Raw genomic sequence first — 21,712 nt, 5'->3', positions numbered from 1 at the left:
GAAATAGTCTGACTAAGGAAGTTCTATACGGATCTCGGTGTTATTCTAGAAATGGATAAACCACTCATTTTGTCTAGTGACAGTAATGAGGCAATAGCAAATTCGAAAGAACCTCAAAGCTGCAAAAGAGCAAAGCATATAGAGAGAAAGTACCACATTATCGAGGATGTGTGGCGAAGGCATGAAGTGAAGGTGATGAAGATAGCATTGGAAGGCAATCTTTCATATCCCTTTACAAAGATATAAGCAGAGAGCATAATTTTGAAGTATGTAGAATTAATGATGCACACGGGGTGGGGAATTGGCGGGGAGTGCTCCCTCTGTCCCCGTCCCCATTTATATTTCTAATCCCCGTCCCTGCCCCATCCCCGCTTATTCCCTGTCGGGGACGGGGTGGGGAGTCCCCTATTGGGACGAGGAATCCCCACGGGGAACCCATTTATTTAAAAAATAAATTTTAAAATAAAAATCATAAATTATATGTAAATTAAAATATTGCATAATATTTATTATTTAAAATATTAAACACTATCCTAAATAAAATTTAAAATATTAAAAAAATTACTACTATACTACAAAAACACATAAAGAAAGATATAAAATACATATAAAATATTATAAAAATATATAAAAATTTAAACGGGGCCCCGTCGGGGCGGGAAGTGCTATCCCCGTCCCCGCGCCATTTAACATTCGGGGATTGAAAGTTTTCCCCATCCCCGCCCCGTTTCCCATTTAGACGGGGATTCCTCGCCCCATTAGGGGCGAGTTCCCGCGGGGCCCCGTCCCCATGGGGAAAATGTGCATCCCTATGTAGAATGCATGGTTTTGAGAAACATGTCCCATTTGTTTTAAAAGGGCAAGTGGGAATTTATTGGGTTTTATGCCCTTATAAAACCATGTGGGACATGTAGCACGATTTCATATTATGAATAAAAGTAGTAGAAATTATTTAGTTTGACAACCGTGTTGCTTGCTTGTGTTTATTACATGATTATTTAAATAATACAAACATTTATAAAATCCCGAACATATAGAAAGTTACAATTATAGTGACTAGGTCACAGTGGATTATAGTTGTAATTATATGTTCAAAAGAACGAGTCCTAAGATTAGATCGGTGCATTGGATTTTCACTGATTAGGCAATCTACAATATGATCTACTTACACATTCGGGGTGTGATGTCTTGTCCAAGGCATCAACCAAGTAGATAAGATCAGATGTATTTAGTTACATCGGACTAGGACCGATATTGATTATTGATTGATAAATAAGTTTCGTTGTTATCGAATCTAATCAATGTCACAACGTTGACCATATCTTAAGTCGATCTTAATTCTTAGTGATAATATTATGCTAATTATATTGTTTAAATCTTTTGACTTGTTCGTTACCAGCTTACCCTACGGTCTAGCCCATACTTACATCTTGGAGATTTAGTAGTGTAATTGAGTGGGACTATTATTCATAGATATGAAATCTATAACTTCTGTATGAGAAGTGAAAATATGATTTCCTTAATTGATTTGTTCAAAAGGTTAAATGATTGAGATCTCATTTCTATGATTAAGCTCACAGAAATATCATTTATAAGGAACTTAGTGGGAGTTAAGGATAAAATACTGATGAGGGGTAAAACGGTAATTTGCACCCATCTCGTTAGTAAGTCATCGATAGAGGATTGACCGACTGTAATGGTTATAACAATGGATAACGTATTTATGGTTTTGAAAATATGTTGTATGAATTCAAGAGTTCAATTTCGAGTCTATAGTGGAGTCACGAGGTATTAATAAGGTAGTGAAATTATTCGTTAATAAATTCATGGTAACTTATTGGAGCTTAATTTCATGGATCCATGGTCCCCGCATCACCTTTGAGTAAATCATCTAGAATATCTCAATTAATTGATTTAATTATCAATTAGGATTTTTAAAGTTGACTAGGTCAATTTTGGAAAATTTACAGAGATATGAGATTTAGAGTCTAAAAGAGAATCTTTGGGTAAATTTATTAATATTGATAAATTGGTGTCAATATAAATAAATAATATTAAATCAAGTTTCAAATTATAATTAGTTAATTTAAATAAGGATTTAATTAATTAATTAAAAAATAAATAAATAAAAAGTTTTGAATTTAGACCCAATTAGGATTTAAATTAAAAACAAAGAGATTGAGCCCAAGTCCATTTATGGCATCCCAATGCTTTTATTTTTTGTTTATTATTTTTAATTAATTTAAATTTAAATTGAAATAAAACCCATTAAGTTGCCTATATAAGAAATATGATATCTAGGGTTTTCATAAGGAAATGAGCTTCAGTTGATTGGTGTACGCCCTAAATGTCCACGGGCTATTAGCGGGCTGAGAAATGACATAATTATATCAGCCACGTGGATATCACGTACCCGGAGCTGCTGTTACCAGGTCCTACCTCCTTAGCTCGAGGTAACCAAAGGCTTAGTGGGATTACTAAGGAGTCGGGTCAGAAGTATGGACACCACGGGCTAAGAGTACATCTAGCTCGAGGTACGAGCTTGAGTTAGCACCTCTGATCCCTTATAAAGTCAACCACGCAATGTAAACGTGCATATATTAGACATCACGTGTCTGATCCATCCCTGAATTCTCGGACACGCAGCATAAACGTGCGTGTTCAGGCACCTACGACTGGGTTGGGCCGTGCGGCACATTACCCCCCTTTACCTATTGATTAGACCACACTTCAGTGTCAGGTTTTAGGAATTAATCATGAATGTCACATAAGTGACATGATGGGTAAGAAGGTCACGGGATGGCCCCTCTTGCCAACCCCCAAGTGCCCTCTCCCTATAAATATGGAGACCTTGGGAGTTGCAAGGGGTTGGATTCTATTTTGTAAAGAAATACCCTGTAAAAGAATATCAGAAAGATAACAATAATATTGGCTGGTGGACTAGAATGATTTTAACATTTGAACCACTTAAAAAAGTATTAGTGTCATCATTTTACTTTGAGATCATTCATCTATTACGGTTCATTATTTAGCACTAATCCCACTCTTTATTCTATTAATTATCTGTTGCCGAAGAACCGCGTCAACAATTGGTAATTGAAAACCTAAACAGTCTAACATTTCTTGGCTACTCTCTATCTCATGTGTTAAGAACCAGCCCACACTAGTTCTAGGTTGGTGAGGAAGATTGTGTTGCTGATCTTGTGCAATCTCTTGATAATACTCTGCTATAGAAAGAAATCAATGGTTAGAGAGATTGAATGATGGAGTTATTCCAGTTCCGCTGTGTAATGTAAGTTTTTACTTTACTCTGTATTTGTATCAATTTCATAGGAGCATGTGTTTAAGAATTTGTATGTTTGTTTTGATAATATGTAAATTGCATGAAAATAAATAAAAATCCTGAAATAAGAATTTCCTACAGGTCACGAATCCTCTAGTACCGTTCAGGTAGAAGGGACAAATCTGCTTTAAGGAAAGATTGTTTCATGTGCCTCGACTTTGATTTACTCTTCCTATTGTATTTTTTGTATTTCTGTTCTTTAATTAAATATATTAATAAATATTTCGTTATTCTCCACTGTATTAGTTTTTAATAGTTATGTTACTTTATAATATTTGAGTGTATATTTTAAATGTACATATTATTACTCATTTTCTCGAAACACAATTATAAATGATTGTTGCATAAGTTAGGGCTGTACCAAATTGATCCTTTTTTTTAATCAAAGATTAAAAAAATAACCCAAAAAAGTGGGAGCAAAACATCTGTCCCATACAAGAATTTTACTATGATTTTATATGGATTAAAAAATTATTTTAATGATTATTCCCTTGTTTGATTTGTTTTGTTTTTTTTCCGTGACCGTGAGAGATGTTAGTATTTTTTAAAAAAAATATATAAATAAAGTAAATCTATTCAAAACAAACAAGTACTTGTAGAAATTTAAATTAGATAACACAATCTTTCAAAAACAAAATTAGATGACACATGTCATGTTGATATACGGTGGAAGGGGAACAAACGAGGCATTATGCACAGAGGATCGCGTTCACTACTGAAAATACCAACAAGTCCAAGATCGGGTCAACGTGGTGGCCTCCTATTGGTTCAACGGTGTAAAATTACCCGAAAAAGGAATCGTAATTTTCTTTTCTGCTGATATTAGGATCTTCCCCCTTTTCCAAAAAAAAAAAAAAAAAATCCAATAATCACAAACCCTAAAAATCCTGTATCTTCTCCATTCTGTCTCTCTATATTGTATATCCATGCTTTGAGTTTTCGGCTCGCAAGGCTATGGCTACCGAAAGTGCTTCGCGATCGAGCTCAGCAGCCGATTCGTACATAGGGAGCTTAATAAGTTTGACTTCCAAGAGTGAGATCAGATATGAAGGCGTTCTTTACAACATCAACACTGAAGAGTCCAGTATTGGACTCAGAAATGGTTTTGCTCTATTTTTTACAAACTTTGCTATAGTTTTTAGCTTTTCTTACGATTTGAGTGATTCTGCTATTTGAGTTTGCTTTAATTTCGTCGAATTCGAAATTTATTTTACCGGGTTTTACTTATTTAATGCTTTAGGGTTACCATGGGCTAACGAAATGTTCAAAATCTTGAATGTGCTGGTGATAAAGATGTTGGCGGTTTTTTTACATTCATTTGGGAATTATTTTTGGCGATGGATTGAGTTATTTGAGTTGGTACATCGATGTATGCATTTTTTGGGATGTTAGATTTATTGGACGGTATTTCCTTTTTAATTGATTTTTGTTTGGTGGCATAGTGGGAGTTTATCAATTCGTAATTGGTAGCGGAAAGATTTGAAAGTAGGGAAAACTTGTTCAAGTTCTGGCTCAAACTGTCTAAATTACGGTCACGTGTTACTTAACTCACTGCGTGTAGTTGTGTTACCAACAACAACTAGTGTCTCATTGGTATACAATTGAATAACATTCACATCTATATTCTAGGCTGAATTGCACGGGGTCACATAGTTTGGCCATGTAATTTGTTAATTTGACATTATGATTATATGTCCCCAAGTATTATTTAGGTCTAGATTAAACTCGAAGAAGACAGTTTGAGTAACTGTGTTTCTTTTTGAACAATCCTTGGGCATATGCCAAAATGTTTCTTAATTTCTGATTCACACTACCCTTTTCTGCATGGTTTCAGAACTTAATATATTGCTTCAGTTTAACAAAACATTCTTATTATAAATTGGTGCTTGATAGCCCAGTTGCAACTTGCAAGTTTTCAAGGTTTATAAAAAGGGATATTTTTTTTTTCTTATGGTGTGTATTTGCATATTTCTTTCTGTACCCACTTTGTAATTTGCTTTGTTAATGTGGCAGTACGTTCCTTTGGAACAGAAGGAAGGAAAAAGGATGGTCCACAAATTCCACCAAGTGATAAAGTCTATGAATATATACTATTCCGTGGAAGTGACATCAAGGTATTACACTGTAGCTCAAATCTAAGAATCTAGGACTGAACCTATCCTTACCTTAGAGGTATTTGGTGGATAACTCCATTATTAAAGTTAAATAATTCCAGGTTCTTTGCCCTCTTCTAACGACTCTAAAAAACAATTACCTATTATAAATGCTTTTGTGTATATAATTAAGAAATTACACAATCAAGAGGTAATTAATTCTTCTCATTTTGACACATTTTTGTGTATTTAAAGACATGATTAACTTTTGCTGACACTTTGCAGTATCTTGGTGATATTTATTAATTCCCTAATTTATTATACCCATTGTTTTTTTCATGATCATATTAGTGGAAGTTGATGATGTTCAGACAAGAAAATATCTGTAGTTATGGAAGATTGCTGAATTTTTCACCCTCTTCTGCAGAACTGCTGACATTATTATTATTATTTTGCAGGATTTGCAGGTCAAATCTTCTCCACCTGCTCAGCCTGCTCAACCTTCCCCACCAATTAACAATGATCCAGCTATCATTCAGGTACGGAAGATTGGGAATGGTTTTTAACTTATTGACAGATAATACTTCTTCCAAAAAGGAAAGTGAAATAATTTTGTTGACTTGTTTTAATAATTTAAATCTATTTTGCAGTCTCACTATTCTCGCCCAGTTACCTCATCTTCAAGCTTGCCATCAGCTGTTACTGGGCCTTTGCCTGATATTGGTTCCCATACAGCACAATTGGGACTCACCGGGTCAAATTTTCAAGGTGGGTTGCCTTTGTATCAACCTGGAGGGAATTTAGGTTCATGGGGAGCTTCCCCTCCCCCACCAAGTGCAAATGGTGGTGGGCTTGCTATGCCAATGTACTGGCAAGGATATTATGGCCCTGCAGGTGGGCTTCCTCATATGCACCAACAATCTTTACTGCGGCCACCACCTGGGTTATCAATGCCTTCTTCCATGCCGCAGCCAATGCCAATGCCATACCCTAATTTTAATCTTCCTTTAGCAAACGGAGCCCCAAGCTTGCCCGAGGCTCCTCCTTTGCTTTCTGCTGCTACTACTAGCTCCCCTAGTTTAACCTCAACTTCTGCTACACCTTCAACTTTGCCATCAATTCTGCCAGCAGTACCTCCAAGTTCATTAGCTTCTGAACCATTATTGAGTTCAGTGTCTAACAAGACGCCAAATTCTTCAATCTCTGCTTCCACCTTTAATGCTGGCTTGCCATCGCTGTCTCCTTTGACTACAAGTTCAGATTTAAGTACTATTCTACCACCAACATCTAACAAGCCTACTCCAATTTCTGGTCAAACTTTGACATACCAAACTGTTTCTCAGTCCACTTCCTCCATTGTTGGACCATCCACTTCTGTCCGCACGGAAGCACCAGCACCTCTACTGGTTACTCCTGGTCAGCTGTTACAGTCTAGTCCTGCTACAGCTTCATCACCTCAGCCATCACAAACTGTCCATAAGGATGTTGAGGTTGTTCAAGTACCAGCATCATCCTCAGAAGGCTCACTGCCAATTCTGCCAGAAGCTCAACCCCCAATATTGCCATTACCCACACCTGCACGAGCTGGTTATAAGGTTGTTTGTGTTTGTGTTTCTCTTTAAAAAAAAATCTTGAATGTGTGAGACAGCATAATGGTCTTCAGCATTATGAAAGCATGATAAATGTTCTTCTCGTGGTAGGAGAAGATGACAAGATATAAAGGTTCAAAGAAATTAATTTAGCTGTGTTCAAGGGAGGTTGTTAAGGCATTGTGTATTCATAGTTTTTAACTTTTGAGTTTGTTAGTCCTTCGACTCTTTTCCCGGGGAGCCCATTTTAAGTTGAAGTCGTTTATCTTATCAAACATGACCTTTTATATGACCTACTTCATTTATTCTGTTATGATGAGCTCCCTGACATTTGTGCTCTCTTGCTCTCCAGCCAAATGGACCTCCTTTCCAAAATCAACAACATGGTTATCGGGGACGTGGAAGAGGACGAGTAACTGGGGTAATGTTCTGTTTGCATTTTCATTTTAGTAATGATTGAGAACTGTGGGAGTTGTCAAAGTGAAAGCTTTGGAAGGACTGAAAATTGAGCTTTTTCTATGTATGTAGGGTTCACGTCCAGTGGCAAGATTCACTGAAGATTTTGATTTCATGGCAATGAATGAGAAGTTCAACAAGGACGAAGTCTGGGGCCATCTTGGCAAGAATAGTAAATCTTCAAACACAGAAGGGAATGGAGAAATCAGTGATGAAGATGATACTCAAAATATTGATGATGCTGAGTTATCTAAGCTTGAATCCAAGGTGAGATTGCCTTGTTGTGTCGCTTTATGTTGGAAGTTTGACCTCTCAACGAAACAAAGAACTTGTAATTGTCTGAACTCAATTTGTTTGTATTGTTCTAATTTGTGCAGCCTGTATACAATAAAGATGACTTCTTTGATTCTCTTTCTTCCAATGCACTTGATAATGAGTCGCATAACGGAAGGCCCAGATACTCCGAGCAAATGAAGATTGACACTGAGGTGATGAGCTTTTTTTTCTTATTTATTATTTTTGTTTTTTTACGTGTCTTGATATTTTAGAGATTTTGTTGAAACTTTTCTTTTTTGTTGGTAGACTTTTGGTGAATTTTCAAGGTATCGAGGTGGTCGAGGTGGCCGTGGTCCTGGACGTGGTGGCCGTGGTCGAGGTGGCGGTTACTACGGAAGGGGATACGGCTACAATGGAAGAGGCCGTGGGCGTGCCATGCCCAGTCGTGCACAGTAGCTTGTTCCATATTATGAAAGTCTGTAGGCAGGTGGTTAAACCTCTAGGCCAGTTGCCACCAGAACAATGAAATCATTTAGGGCCGCATGTTGTGTTTCTATTTTTATTTTATAATATGTTTTTGCTTGTCCAAAAAAATAAATAGAGGGATATATTTTTCTTGTTCTTGTTTTATTATCTGTTTTTTTTCAATATTCTTTTCTTGTATTTTTATTTCTCATTTTAGCTGTTCTTGTATGGTTCTAGTGAAGATTAAATATATAAGATAAGTAAATGCTTTTAGCAGTTTTAGCATTTTCAAGTGTTTAGTCAGAATGAGCCTTCCCTAAAGCTCCAAAACCTCTTTGGAAATTCATCCTTACTTTCTCTTGCTCGATCATAGGAAATAAAAATAAAAATCCATGCATAATCTATTTGGGAAGTCATACTAATTAGATGTAATATTTATTATACCTTAATTATTTTTTTCATTAAGACGTCCTCGTATGTTGCAAAAATGTAATAGTTACTCTACAGAAAGAGCTGTGCTCTTTTTTTTTTTTTTTAAATATGTATATTTATACATGTTTTAATGTAGTCGAAAATACTAGATTATTTATACTTTTATGATATATTCGTTCATTGATAATGATGAATATTTTAAATTAGGGTTTTTTTTAAATTAGGGTGTTTTTTCGTTGCAATCTTTAATTTTTACACTTTATAATATTTAGGCAAAAAAGTTGATTTTGTATTAGTTAGGATCTCAATTTTTTCAATTCATATCATTTAGGTCCCTAAATGATATTTTTATTTCTTTTTTCTTTCAAAATACTTAAATAAAATATAAAAAATGGTGAATCAATCTTTAAAAAAATTGGACTACTTATTTTTAACAATACCAAACATGACATTGAAAAAAAATATTTTCATTACATTTCAAAAATATTTAATGGTTTTATAAATTAAATTAGTTTTTCATTAAAAAAATTTTCTTTCTTATAAACTTTTAATATTAATAACTAAACTATCACGAGATTATCAATACAGTAAAACCTTTATATATAAGAATAGATTTGGGACCAAACTAATTTTATTCTAATTGAGAGGTTATAATTGAATAGATGTATTGGTATAAAAAAAATTTCAAACACCCAAAGGTATCAACTTTAACAACAATAACAATAAAACTCCCTAATAACTATTACATATTTAAAAGTAACTTAAGTAATTCAAAGATAGAATAAATCATTGATTTTCTCATTTGTGTACAAATAAATGACATATAATTATTACTATATAGAGGTATATTTTCTTAATGCGAGACTTAAAAAATGTATAACTAATTACATTTTAGATGTTATTCTTATTTATAACTGGCCCAAATTGGGACCATTTTTTATAATAAAATAGAGGTTATTCTTATATAGAGTATTTTTATATAGAATATTTTTATAATGTACATATTTATTTTTTATTTTGCAAATTTTTTCTATAATGCAACTTATAACTAATCATATATATACATGTGTGTGCTCATAAATAACTTTATATACACTATTATTAAGTTTTAAAAAGAATATATGAAATAAAAAAGCATAAACATAATAAAAATTAATAATATCAAGATAATCGAGATAACATAGTTATTAATATAAATTATAAAACAACAATGTAGGTAAGAATATTTTTTTAACAAAACATTATTTTAATTTATAAAAATATTAAATATTTTAAAAAATGTCATGAATTTTTTTTTTTCTCATGTCATGTTTGTTATTGTCATTGTTGACGCGGTTCTTCGCCAACATATAATTAAGAGAAGGAGAGAAAGAGATTAGTGCTGAAAGTAGAACCGTCACAGATATGAAATCTTAAAGGATGAACTAGGTGACTCAAGACACGTTTTTAAGTGGTTCAAAGGTTAAAATCCTTCTACTCCACTAGTCAATATTATTGATATATTCTGGGTATTTGGTTACAAAGTATATATCTCTCCAGAGACTATTTTTTCCAACCCTTATCAACTCCTAGGGTCTCCATATTTATAGGAGAAGGCACCTGGAAGTTGGTAAGGAGGTCATCCCGTGACCTTCTTATTTGTCATATCAACTCTGTGACATTCATGATTAATTCCTAAACCTGACACATAAGTATGGTCAAATCGATAGATAAGGAGATAATGGGCCGCACGGCCCAACCCAGCCGTGGGTGTCTGAATACGCACGTTCCTGCTGCGTGTCCGAGAAGTCAGGGAGATATCGGACATGTGATGTCAGATATAGGCACGTTTATCTTGCGTGTGTTGACTTTACAAAGGGTCAGAGATCCACGAGAAGCTCGTACCACGAGCTGCTCCCTTGACCCGACCTTCGGCCTTCAGACTCTTTCCCCCAGTCTTGGGCAACCTTGGCGAGTCCTTGAGGATACCTCGAGCTAATAGAGTACGACCTCGAAAACAGGAGCTCCGGCCTGGGGAAATTTACGGACTAACCATGATTAGTCCGAGGCTCGACCTGCTAATCAGCCCGTGGGAAAACCAGGGCGTACATCTGCCCCCCAAGCTCCTGCTCGTGGTATATGACGTCATATATAGAAGACCACAGTAGGGGCTTTTAGACTTCCCCACAACCCTTCACATTCCACTTTTTGTGCAGGCGTCTGATACGTGGAACGTCGTGGGTGGTGACGGTACGTTTTACGAGAACCGCATTTAATGGCCTAGTCTATGCTCAGCCGTCGTTTCGTATTTCGAGTGGAAGGCCTCGGATCCCTCACTAGGGTCATCCAAGAGCCTTCTACACGTGATCCTTCACGTATATAAAAAGGGGGTGGCCACCCTATGCACGGGCCACCCCTTCATTCAAAATTTCCCAAATCTCTTTCCTTCTTCCCTTTCTAACTTTCAGAAGAACGAAACCCTCGACTCAGTTGCTGCCATTTTCATTGTTCAAGAAGCTTAGGCGCACGAGTTTCTCCGAAGCTTTGGAAGCTATTTCACCGACGAAGCTCCTACCAACGCAGCACTCTCGTCAACCTTCCAGCCATACACTGTAAGTTTCCTAACCTTGTTCACTTTGAAAACATGCTACTGTAGCTTAGGTAAATTTTTTTACTGTAGCCGCATGCAAGGGTTTTCTGGGTTGCGTGGATATGGAGGGTGACAGCCCTTTTTAGGTTAGGACATACTTGTTGTAGGAAATCGCCTTAGAGCATGGGTTTTAGGATGCTTTTTCTGGAACAATTTCTGGGTAGGAGTTTTGGGAATTTTGAGTGCAAAACCGAGTAGCTTAGGGAACACGCCTCATGGGCGGTTTTGCAATTCTTGCCTACTGAAACTTTCCTCCCAAGGAAAATTTTACTCTGAACCCCCTGACACGCGAATTCCGAGTAATCTGGGATCTATTGGGAGTATACGTGCGTGGTTCCACCTCCCACGAGCTGGGCTTACCTCAGCTCGTGCAAATAATAATTATTCTTCCTCCTGCTTGGGTCACCTTTTCTAAAATGTTTTCTTGTGTTCACTAGGCGACCAAATGGCTCCAAAAAAGAACCTCCCTCAGAAGAACGTTGGAAGCTCAGCCTCCTGGCAGGAGAAGGGAAAGGCGGTGATGTCCAGCTCGCCGATCCCCCACTTTGGGCCGGCCGTGGAGAAACAGGTCGAGGTGGCCGCCGACGCATTCTTTGAGGCAGAGAGAATCGTCTCAAAGATAACCGACCAGGCGAAGATCAAAAAACTCTTCCTCACTCACAACATTCCACTGGGGAAAGCCTCCGTCATTGCCCGACCTGCTGCGGAGGGCGAGCGGAGCTGCACGCCGCTCGACGAATCGTTCGCGGCCTGGAGCGGTGAACACTTCAAGGCAGGGGCCTTCCTTCCCCTGGATCAGTATTTCGCTGATTTCCTGAACTATGTGGGGTTGGCCCCATTTCAGCTCCCCCCCAACTCCTACCGTCTGCTGGCAGGGTTGAGGTACTTATTCAAGAAGCAGGAGTGGGAGGTCCCCACTCCTGCGGATATTTTATACTTCTTTTGCCTAAAAGCCAGCCCGGACCAGCGGGGGCGAGGCGACGAGTTCTACTATTTAACCCGTTTTCCTAATACGGCGGCGGTCATCGAGCTGCCAAGCCATCCAAATGACTTCAAGGACCAGTTCTTCATGTCAACTGGGTTCCGGAACTGCGAGCACCACTACTTCAACCGTCCTCGTAAGTGAACCCTGATCTTAGCTCGCCTTTTAAGTGTTACTTTATTTTAGCTCCTCCCGTATTCCACTCTGATTCCAGCCAATCTTGCAGCCATCTACGCGAGGACCGAAAAGTCTGTGACCCTCAGGGGTCAATATGAAACACTGGCGGGCTTGCCACCCAGTGAAAAGGACTATCGCGTGCTCGTGACGGACGAGACGATGGTGTTCTGCAAATTGATTTTCCCAAATCAGACTCTGAACCTGAAGAGGCCTCGGGGGCCGCCACCAGCCCGCGACAACAGACCTATCATCGTTGAGGAGGTCGCGGCAGAGGAAGACGAGGAGGACGAGACGGCTGAAGTTCCGCTCGTGAGGAATAGAAAGAGGACCTTGGAGGTCGCCCAGGGGATGGACGAGGAGAGGATCCAATCCGGAGCAGCCGCGGGTCCTTCCGGCCAAGGTAACCCTTTCTTGCTTAAGAACGTAGATAGGGCCACTGCGGACCCCCGGATGGTTAGGTTCAATCCTAGGCAGATCGTCCATCGTCACCGAAGGGACCCGGACCTGAACACACTCCTGCTCCATTGTGTTGACCGGCTCGTGTTGGATCACCAAGAGAGCCGGCCTAGGGGTACCGTAGTAGTAGATAACACCCTAGCTTTTAGGTCGATCCTTTTTGAGGAGTATGGGACCAACTTACGCACGTGGCCATCACTCCAGAGGGGCATCTATGCTCCGGGGCTTAGGCAGTATGTAGAAGAGTCTAGCCCCGAGTCAGAAGCGGACCCAGAACTTGCGCCTGTTAGGGAAATAATCGTCTTAGGTTCTTCCAGCTCGGGGGGTAGGGCTCCCTTAGTATTCGTATACTTTTTGCCTTTAACCTTTTGCTTTTATTTCTCCCTGATTGCTAACTTGTAATAACCATGTTTTTTGTTTTTGCAGAAGAGATGTCTCAGCCCGAGGATAGTCTGCGGGGCATAGACTTCGGGGGGAATCCCCCAGCAGGGCCAAGATTGAAAAGGCTCCGAGGGTCCAAGAGCACGGCTGGGGGCTCCATCAAATCTCCGACAAAGGAGAAGGAAAAAACCCCATCATCCCAGGTCGGGGGGGCGATTCTTCTTGCTGCCGGAGCAGGACACATGCCCCCGCCGCCCCAGCGATCTCCATCAGCCACCCAGGACGTGGGAATGGAGGTCGGGACTCCGGCTGCAGTGGCCCCCGGCGTACGCATCACGGTCGACCCCCAGGATTTGGAGAAGATCCCAGAAGCCTTCCGGGGGACGGTGTATGAGTCGGCGAGCTACGCCGTCAACCATTTCTACAAGTTCAAAGAGAAGGAGCTCCGGGCTATTGAGACACTAAGCCCGGTCCACGTAATAGAGTCTTCGATGGACATGACCCTAACGGTAAGCTGCCCCATTCTTTTAAAGCTTTAATTCTCACACACCGCCTTATTTTTCCACTTAGCCAATTTATCTTTCATTTCTCGCAGGGCATCGCTGCCGTACACCGAGGCATCACCAGGACCAGAGCTCAGCTCGAGGAGATGAGGGCTGGGCACCAGGCCGCTCTTCAGGAGGCTCAGGCGGCGAAAGATGCGCTGGCAACCTCGAAGGTCGAGTTAGAGAGGACCCACTCGAAGGTCCAAGAGCTTGAGACATCCCTTGCCACCTCGCGAGCAGACCTCAAGGCAGCGAAGACCGAGGCCCAGGCCGCCCTTGAAGCCGAACGGGCCACCTCGGAACAGTCCATGCAGGAACTGTTCTATCGTTGCTGGGCCCACAACCCGGAGGCTGACTTTTCTTTCATGCCGTCGAGTCTCTGGGCGCGCTTGTTGGTGAAGTTCCAAGCTCGCTTTGACAAAGAGGTGCCGCCCTCGGAGACTGGGGAAGCCTCTGGTACGACGGAGCAGGGTGAGACCGTGACCTCCAAGGGGCCAACTGACGGGGCTTAGGGCATTTTTTCTTCTCTTTATTTTGAAGTATTTTATGTAATCCTTAGCACGGGGTATTTTTTCCTCGAGACAATTTGCCTTGCAATTTTAACTTATATATTTCATGCTTTTGGCTACAATACACTTCTTTTTTTTTTTTTTATATATAAACTTAGTTCGTGTTAACCGTTATTTATATCCCGAGCCCTTTTAAGAAGAACCACGATCCATAAATTTAAGTTAACTTCTAAGTTTTATGACCCGGTTAAAACCAGGAGCTTATTTTGAAAACTTAGTTCGCGTCAACTTTTATACATATCTCGAGTTCTTTAAGAAGAACCACGATCAATAAATTTAAGTTAACTTCTAAGTTTATGACCTGGTTAAAACCAGGAGCTTATTTTGAAAACTTAGTTCGTGTCAACTTTTATCCATATCTCGAGTTCTTTAAGAAGAACCACGATCAATAAATTTAAGTTAACTTCTAAGTTTTACGACCCGGCTAAAACCAGGAGCTTATTTTGAAAACTTAGTTCGCGTCAACTTTTATCCATATCTCGAGTTCTTTAAGAAGAACCACGATCAATAAATTTAAGTTAACTTCTAAGTTTTGTGACCCGGTTAAAACCAGGATATGACTTAGTTGGCGTTAACCCTTATCCATATCTCGAGCTCTTTAAGAAGAGCAATGATCCATAGATAAGAATCAACATCTAAGTCGTTAAGGAGACCTGGTTATATCCAGGTACCATATGCCCCCCAAGTAACTGGGAAAGGGTCTTTCATGATTACTTTAAGATTACACTTGCAAATAAAAAGAAAAACTTGATTTTTATTAATACATAAAAAGTGGCCTTCCAGGCCTTACAAGTGGGTCATTGATAATATTTCTTCAAGTGGATGGCGTTCCAAGTCCGCGGGACTGCCCCTCCATCAAGTCGAGCTAACTTATAAGTTCCTTCCTTGATGACTTCAATGACTTGGTATGGTCCTTCCCAGCTCGGTTCCAAGGCTCCATCTTTGGGATCTTTCCCGGCCAGGAAAACTCTCCTTACGACCAAATCGCCAACGCTAAAGGTACGTTTTTTGACTTTAGTGTTGAAGTAGCGAGTGATCTTTTGCTGGTAATGGGCGAGCTGGAGTTGCGAATCCTCTCGCCTTTCATCGATAAGGTCTAGGGAATGGCATAGGAGCTCGTGGTTCCTATTTTGGTCGTAGGACTGGACTCTATGCGACAGAACTTTAACTTCCACGGGGAGGACTGCTTCACTCCCAAAGGTTAGGGAGAAAGGAGTGTGACCCGTAGGAGTCCGATGCGAGGTCCGGTATGCCCAAAGGACCTGGGGGAGCTGTTCTGGCCAGACCCCCTTTGCCTCGTCTAGCCTCTTCTTGAGGCTCGCCTTTAGAGTTTTGTTGACAGCTTCGACCTGGCCGTTTGCTTGAGGATAGGCCACAGAGGAGAAGTTTTTCACAATTCCGTGCCTTTAACAAAACTCGGTGAACAGGTCGCTGTCGAACTGAGTACCGTTGTCGGAGACAATTTTCTTCGGCAGGCCAAACCGACAGATGATGCTTTTAACCACAAAGTCGAGTACCTTCTTCGATGTTATTGTTGCCAACGGCTCTGCCTCGGCCCACTTAGTAAAATAGTTGATGGCTACCACGGCGTAACGGACCCCGCCCTTTCCGGTAGGCAGGGCGCCTACTAAATCTATCCCCCAAACGGCGAATGGCCAAGGGGCCGAGATCATTTTCAGTTCGACTGGAGGAGCTCGGGCAACCGCAGCGAAACGCTGGCACTTGTCGCACTTTTTCACATACGAGATCGAGTCTCTTGACAGAGTCGGCCAGTAATAACCTTGCCTGAGAACCTTTAAGGCTAGGCTTTGCCCCCCAGCATGGTCTCCGCAGAATCCTTCGTGAATGTCCTGCAGGATGGCCTGTGCCTCACCTGGATGAACGCACCGGAGGAGAGGTAGGGAATGCCCACGTCGGTACAATACACCATCGACCAGCGTGTACCTCGGAGCTTGATACAAGACTCGCCGTGCATCGTTACGCTCTTCAGGCCCTCGACGAGATACTCAAGAATGGGGGTCATCCAGGTCGGCTTGGCATCAATCATCTCGACCTCTGCCCGATCTTCTTCTATACTTGGTTTTTTCAAGAACTCTATTGGCACCAACCCCAGGGTTTCTGTCTCTCCCGAGGTGGCGAGTTTGGCGAGAGCATCTGCATTGGCGTTCTGTTCCCGAGGTATCTGTTCGATCGATCCTCGCTCAAATGCGGACAGCTCAGTTTTTACCTTCGCCAAATAGGCGGCCATCTTGGGTCCCCGCGCCTGATATTCTCCCAGAACCTGGTTTAACACGAGCTGGGAGTCACTGAAGCACTGGACGGAGCTCGCCTTTAACTCCTGAGCTACCCTTAGCCCAGCTAACAAAGCTTCGTACTCTGCCTCGTTGTTAGACGCCTTGAACCCGAACCTTAGCGCCGAGTGGAATCTATGTCCCTCGGGGGATATTAGAATGATTCCGGCCCCGGAGCCGCTCTCGTTAGATGAACCATCAATGAAGATCTTCCACGACGAATGCGGCGAGGCGACTTGAAGTAGGCCTTCTGATGGATCCTCCTGGAATCCCGTGCACTCCGCCACGAAGTCAGCCAACGCCTGAATTTTTATGGCAGTTCGTGGAGTATATAAAATCTCGAACTGACTGAGTTCGACCACCCACTTTAACAAACGTCCCGATGCTTCAGGCTTTTGCAAAACCTGCCTTAGAGGCTGATCGGTCATGACGTGTACCGAGTGGGACTGGAAATATGGTCTGAGCTTTCGCGAGGCTGTGATTAGGCAAAACGCCAATTTTTCCATCAGTGGGTACCGTGACTCTGCTCCGAGGAGTCTCTTGCTGATGTAGTAGACCGGCTTTTGAACTTGGTCCTCTTCTCATACTAGCACGACGCTAGCTGCATCCTCAGTGACAACCATGTAGAGGAAAAGAGGCTCTCCTGCCCTGGGCTTGGACAGCACGGGCGGTTCAGCCAGATGCGCCTTCAGATCGAGGAATGCGCTTTCGCACTCTACTGTCCACTCAAACTTCTTGTTTCCCCGGAGCAGGTTGTAGAAGGGAAAACACTTGTCGATGGACTTGGAAATGAACCGGTTGAGTGCTGCCACTCTTCCTGTGAGGCCTTGGACATCTTTCCGCGACCTGGGGGAAGGAAGCTCGAGCAGTGACCTAATTTTGTCGGGGTTCGCCTCGATTCCTCGGGTATTGACTATGAACCCCAGGAATTTCCCCGATGCGACACCGAACGTGCATTTCTGAGGATTGAGCCTCATGCCGTATTCCCGTAGTATTTTAAAACATTCTTCCAGGTCGGAAACATGGTTGTCGGAAGTCTTTGACTTGACGAGCATGTCATCAACATACACCTCCATGTTCTTTCCGATCTGGTCCGCGAACATTCTGTTTACTAGCCTCTGGTAGGTAGCTCCGACATTCTTCAGGCCAAACGGCATGACCTTATAGCAATAGACATTCGTTGGGGTCATGAAGCTGGTATGTTCCTGGTCTGCCAGATTCATCGCGATCTGATTGTAGCCTGAGTATGCGTCCATGAAGGACATGAGCTCGTGCCCCGCCGTAGCATCCACCTGATCGATCCTTGGCAATGGAAAGCAATCCTTGGGGCAGGCTTTATTCAGGTCGGAGAAGTCAATGCAGGTCCGCCATTTCCCGTTGGGCTTTGGAACTAGCACGGGGTTGGCGACCCAAATTGGAAATTTGGCTTCGCGGATAAAGCCGCACTTTTTGAGCCGGACCACTTCTTCTTCTAGGGCTTCAGCTCGGGTTGTTCCTAAACGCCTTTGCTTTTGAGACTTGGCAGGAACGCTTTTATCCAGATGGAGCGTGTGCATGATGACACTCGGGCTGATCCCCACCATGTCCTCGTGAGACCATGCGAATACGTCCAAGCTATTCTTCAGAAACGTAATCAGCTCCGTCTTTCTCTTGTCGCAGAGGTTCTTCCCAAGCTTAACCGTCCGTGACGGATTTTGTTTATCAATGTTCACCTCCTCGAGCTCCTCAATAGCTTGGAGCTCGGATCTGTCCTCGCCTACTCGGGGGTCAATGTCCTCACTCAAGGCGATCTTTTCCTCTTCGGGATTCTGAGGTTTTTCAATCTCAGGAGCCGCCAAGGGTCCCTGAGATTCCTCCTCGCTCTGAATGGCCATTGCCAGCTGCTCGGGTTTAGACTTTCCCTTCATGGAAATGCTGTAGCATTCCCTGGCAGCGAGCTGATCGCCCTTGATGGTGCAGATTCCTGTTGAAGTAGGGAACTTCATGGTGAGGTGTCGAATGGAAGTGATGGCCTCGAAAGCTATGAGTGTAGGTTGGCCCAAAATGGCGTTGTAGGCAGCGGAGCAGTCAATGACCACGAACTCAAGTAGCTTGGAGACTGTCCGAGACTCTTCTCCTAGGGTGATCACCAGCTCGATCATCCCTATCGCTGCCGATTCTTTTCCCGAAAAACCATATAGCATCATGGAGGTCTCCTTTAGCTCGGCGACGGTTAGACCCATCTTTTCTAATGTGGATCGGAATAGGAGGTTCACCGAGCTTCCGTTGTCCACCAACACTCTCCTCACTCTCCGGTTGGCGAGCTGGACTGCTACGACCAAGGGATCATTATGGGGGAATTGGACATGGCCTGCGTCTTCCTCCGTAAAAGTAATCGGTTGCTTCTCTAACCGCTGCTGTTTTGAATGACGCTGCTCCGGGACGAACTCCGCTCCGTTATGGGCCTTTAATTCATTCACATACCTCTTCTGGGCGCCTCTGCTCATGCCAGCCATGTGCGGTCCTCCAGAGATGGTGGATATCTCTCCCTCGACCACGGGAGGAGGGACGTCCTGATCTACCCGAGGCCCGGGCTGACTGACTGGGACTTCTGGAGCGGGTCAACTCGCTGGGACCCTGTTTCGTGAATATTGCGCCAAGGGGCCTGCTCGGATGAGAGTCTCGATTTCATCCTTTAGATGCCTGCAATCGTCGGTATTGTGGCCGACGTCGTTATGGAAACGGCAGAATTTTGAAGTATCTCTCTTTCCCTTGTGGTGTTTCAATGGCTCCGGCCTCTTCCAAGGGACCCGAGCAGCGTTGGCCAGGAAGATACTTTCCCTGGACTGGGTGAGCTCGGTATATGTTGTGAACACGGGCTTGAATTTATCCACAGACTTATTCTTCTTTTGACCGTGCTGGCTGTTTTCACCATTTCCCTTTCTTTTGCCACCACCGGGCTGGTTGTTCTGCACGACCTCGGGGATCGCCACCACGATCTCTGTCCCCGCTCCAGCGGGCTTCTCGGGAACCTGGCTGGTCCCCGCGGCTGAAGCTTCAGCTTCTTCTAAGTTTATCCACTCTTGGGCTCTGTTAAGGAATTCGTTAACCGAGCTGACTCCTTTCCTTTGGATATCTTTCCACAGGTCTCCCCTGACCAGGATTCCGGTTCTCATGGCCATGAGCTTGGAGCTATCATCTGTGTCTCTGGCTCGAGCAGCGACATTCGCGAATCTGCTCAAGTAGGCTTTCAGCGTCTCACCGGGCTGCTGTCTCACGTTAGCTAGGGAATCGGCTTGGACTCGGGCGGCCTGGGAGGCGCGAAACACCCTTTTGAAGTCAGCTGAGAAAGTCTTCCAGGAGCTGATTGACTGCCTTTTACTCTGCTTGAACCACTGCCTGGCAGGTCCGGTCAGTGTGGAGGGGAAGATCAAGCAATGCAGCTCCGGGCCAATGTTATGGGCCATCATTAGGGTGTTGAACATCCCTAAATGGTCCGACGGGTCTCCGTCCCCATTGAACTTTGACAAGTGAGGCATACGGAAGCCAGATGGGTATGCCGTCGCTGCTATATTGGGGGCGAAGAGTTCCATTTCGTTACCCGAATCATATTCGTCTTTTTCTTTTTCTGATAGGAGTTTCCTCATCAGTTCCTCCATCTGAGTTAGGCGCTCGAGGGTTTGGTCCTGAGATCCTGGGTTATTTCGGGGCTGTTCAACAGCTCCGGACCCATTGTACATATTAGGTGGGTTGTTGCCCCTCCTATCTTGAGATAGGTTATTTGGGACATTCCCTCCGTTACGTACTTTGGATCGGACTCCCGCCGAGCGGGTCGGGCTACCATCTCTAGCTCGATCCTCTCTGTGAGAGTTGAGGCGATCTCGAAGGTCGCCTCCCTGGGTGGTCTGGTGACTTTGTGCTGAACTCAGTCGCTGACGCAGGTCCCCTCCGGAGAGATCACTCCGGCGGCTGCCGGTCCACTGACTCCTGCTGGATAGGCTTGGAGTGCGTCTTTGGCGGTGGCGACCTGATCCTTCTCCCGGCACCCTGCTACGCCAGGAAGGTCCGGCGGATGGTGGGTCTCTCCTACTACTCCCGTAAGTCGAGATGTCTCGGACGGGCTGAGGAGACAGATATCTGATTGGAGAAGGAGGATGCCTGACTGGGGAGGCGATCCTAGTTCCGTCTGGACGGATCAAGTTTGGTGGGGGCCTTTCGGCCCTGCCAGCTTGTTGGTCCCACTCTGGGCGAGCTGGACGAGGTGCAGGACAGTCTTCTGGGACGGGCTGACGTCGTTGGCCCTCCCCGGATCTCCTTCGGGAATTTCCTCGAGCTCTCCTGGGCGTTCTCGAGGAAGGTTGAGAACTAGGAGTTGACGTCCTGACCGAACGGCTGTATTGCTGTTGTCTGGTCCCAGGCATTTCCCTGAAGTTTGCCTCTTGATGGTGCGATGAAGGGGTGGAGTTGGCTGCAGGAAGTCTATCTGAATGGCTATGCCTGGGCCGATTACCCCGGTGAGACTTAGGAGCCTCACCTTGCCTCTCTCCAACGTTAACGTTGGTTGTGAGAGGGGGTAGTCGGGCCAGAATATCCTGGATTTGCCAACCGGCTGCTGCTAACCGGCTCCTCAGTTGAGCATTCTCCATCTCCACCGCCGTATAATAACACGGGTTCAGATTAGGTGGCCGGGGCACTGAGCTACCCGTATCGTCTTGGCCCGCTGGCTGCTTTCCTGGCCTCTGCTGGACTTCAGGAATTTGTTCATCAGGGATGGCAATATGGTGGGCCTCCTGCCCCTCCTGCTGCTCTGTTTCGTTGCCATGCCTGGATCGAGTGGTCACCATAGTTGGATGTTTGTGGCAGCACTAATTGAACTTGCTCTCAATGAAAGCACCAAACTGTTGACGCGGTTCTTCGCCAACAGGTAATTAAGAGAAGGAGAGAAAGTGATTAGTGCTGAAAGTAGAACCGTCACAGATATGAAATCTTAAAGGATGAACTAGGTGACTCAAGGCACGTTTTTAAGTGGTTCAAAGGTTAAAATCCTTC

General features: G+C 43.4%; 1 protein-coding gene across 1 annotated transcript; it reads left to right on the top strand.

Moving 5' to 3' along the window:
- Nucleotides 1–4,160: 4,160 nt before the first annotated feature.
- On the top strand, nucleotides 4,161–8,507 carry LOC133822792 (protein decapping 5). The gene is made up of 8 exons (XM_062255237.1): nucleotides 4,161–4,445; nucleotides 5,357–5,457; nucleotides 5,895–5,975; nucleotides 6,087–7,031; nucleotides 7,378–7,446; nucleotides 7,554–7,748; nucleotides 7,859–7,969; nucleotides 8,064–8,507. Exons 1-8 carry the CDS (start codon nucleotides 4,298–4,300, stop codon nucleotides 8,211–8,213), a joined length of 1,800 nt encoding a protein of 599 aa, XP_062111221.1. The 5' UTR covers nucleotides 4,161–4,297; the 3' UTR covers nucleotides 8,214–8,507.
- Nucleotides 8,508–21,712: the final 13,205 nt, after the last annotated feature.

This window comes from Humulus lupulus, chromosome 3 (genome assembly GCF_963169125.1).
Source record: "Humulus lupulus chromosome 3, drHumLupu1.1, whole genome shotgun sequence".
In the NCBI taxonomy this organism is placed as follows: Eukaryota; Viridiplantae; Streptophyta; class Magnoliopsida; order Rosales; family Cannabaceae; genus Humulus; species Humulus lupulus.
This window is presented reverse-complemented; position numbering and strand designations above follow the sequence as displayed.

Excerpts from the sequence above, each read along its gene's own strand:
- LOC133822792 (XM_062255237.1), top strand. The coding sequence starts at position 4,298 with ATGGCTACCGAAAGTGCTTCGCGATCGAGCTCAGCAGCCGATTCGTAC. Across the intron at positions 7,032-7,377 it reads CTGCACGAGCTGGTTATAAG|CCAAATGGACCTCCTTTCCA; the intron begins GTTGTTTGTGTT and ends CTTGCTCTCCAG. Across the intron at positions 7,447-7,553 it reads GAAGAGGACGAGTAACTGGG|GGTTCACGTCCAGTGGCAAG; the intron begins GTAATGTTCTGT and ends CTATGTATGTAG.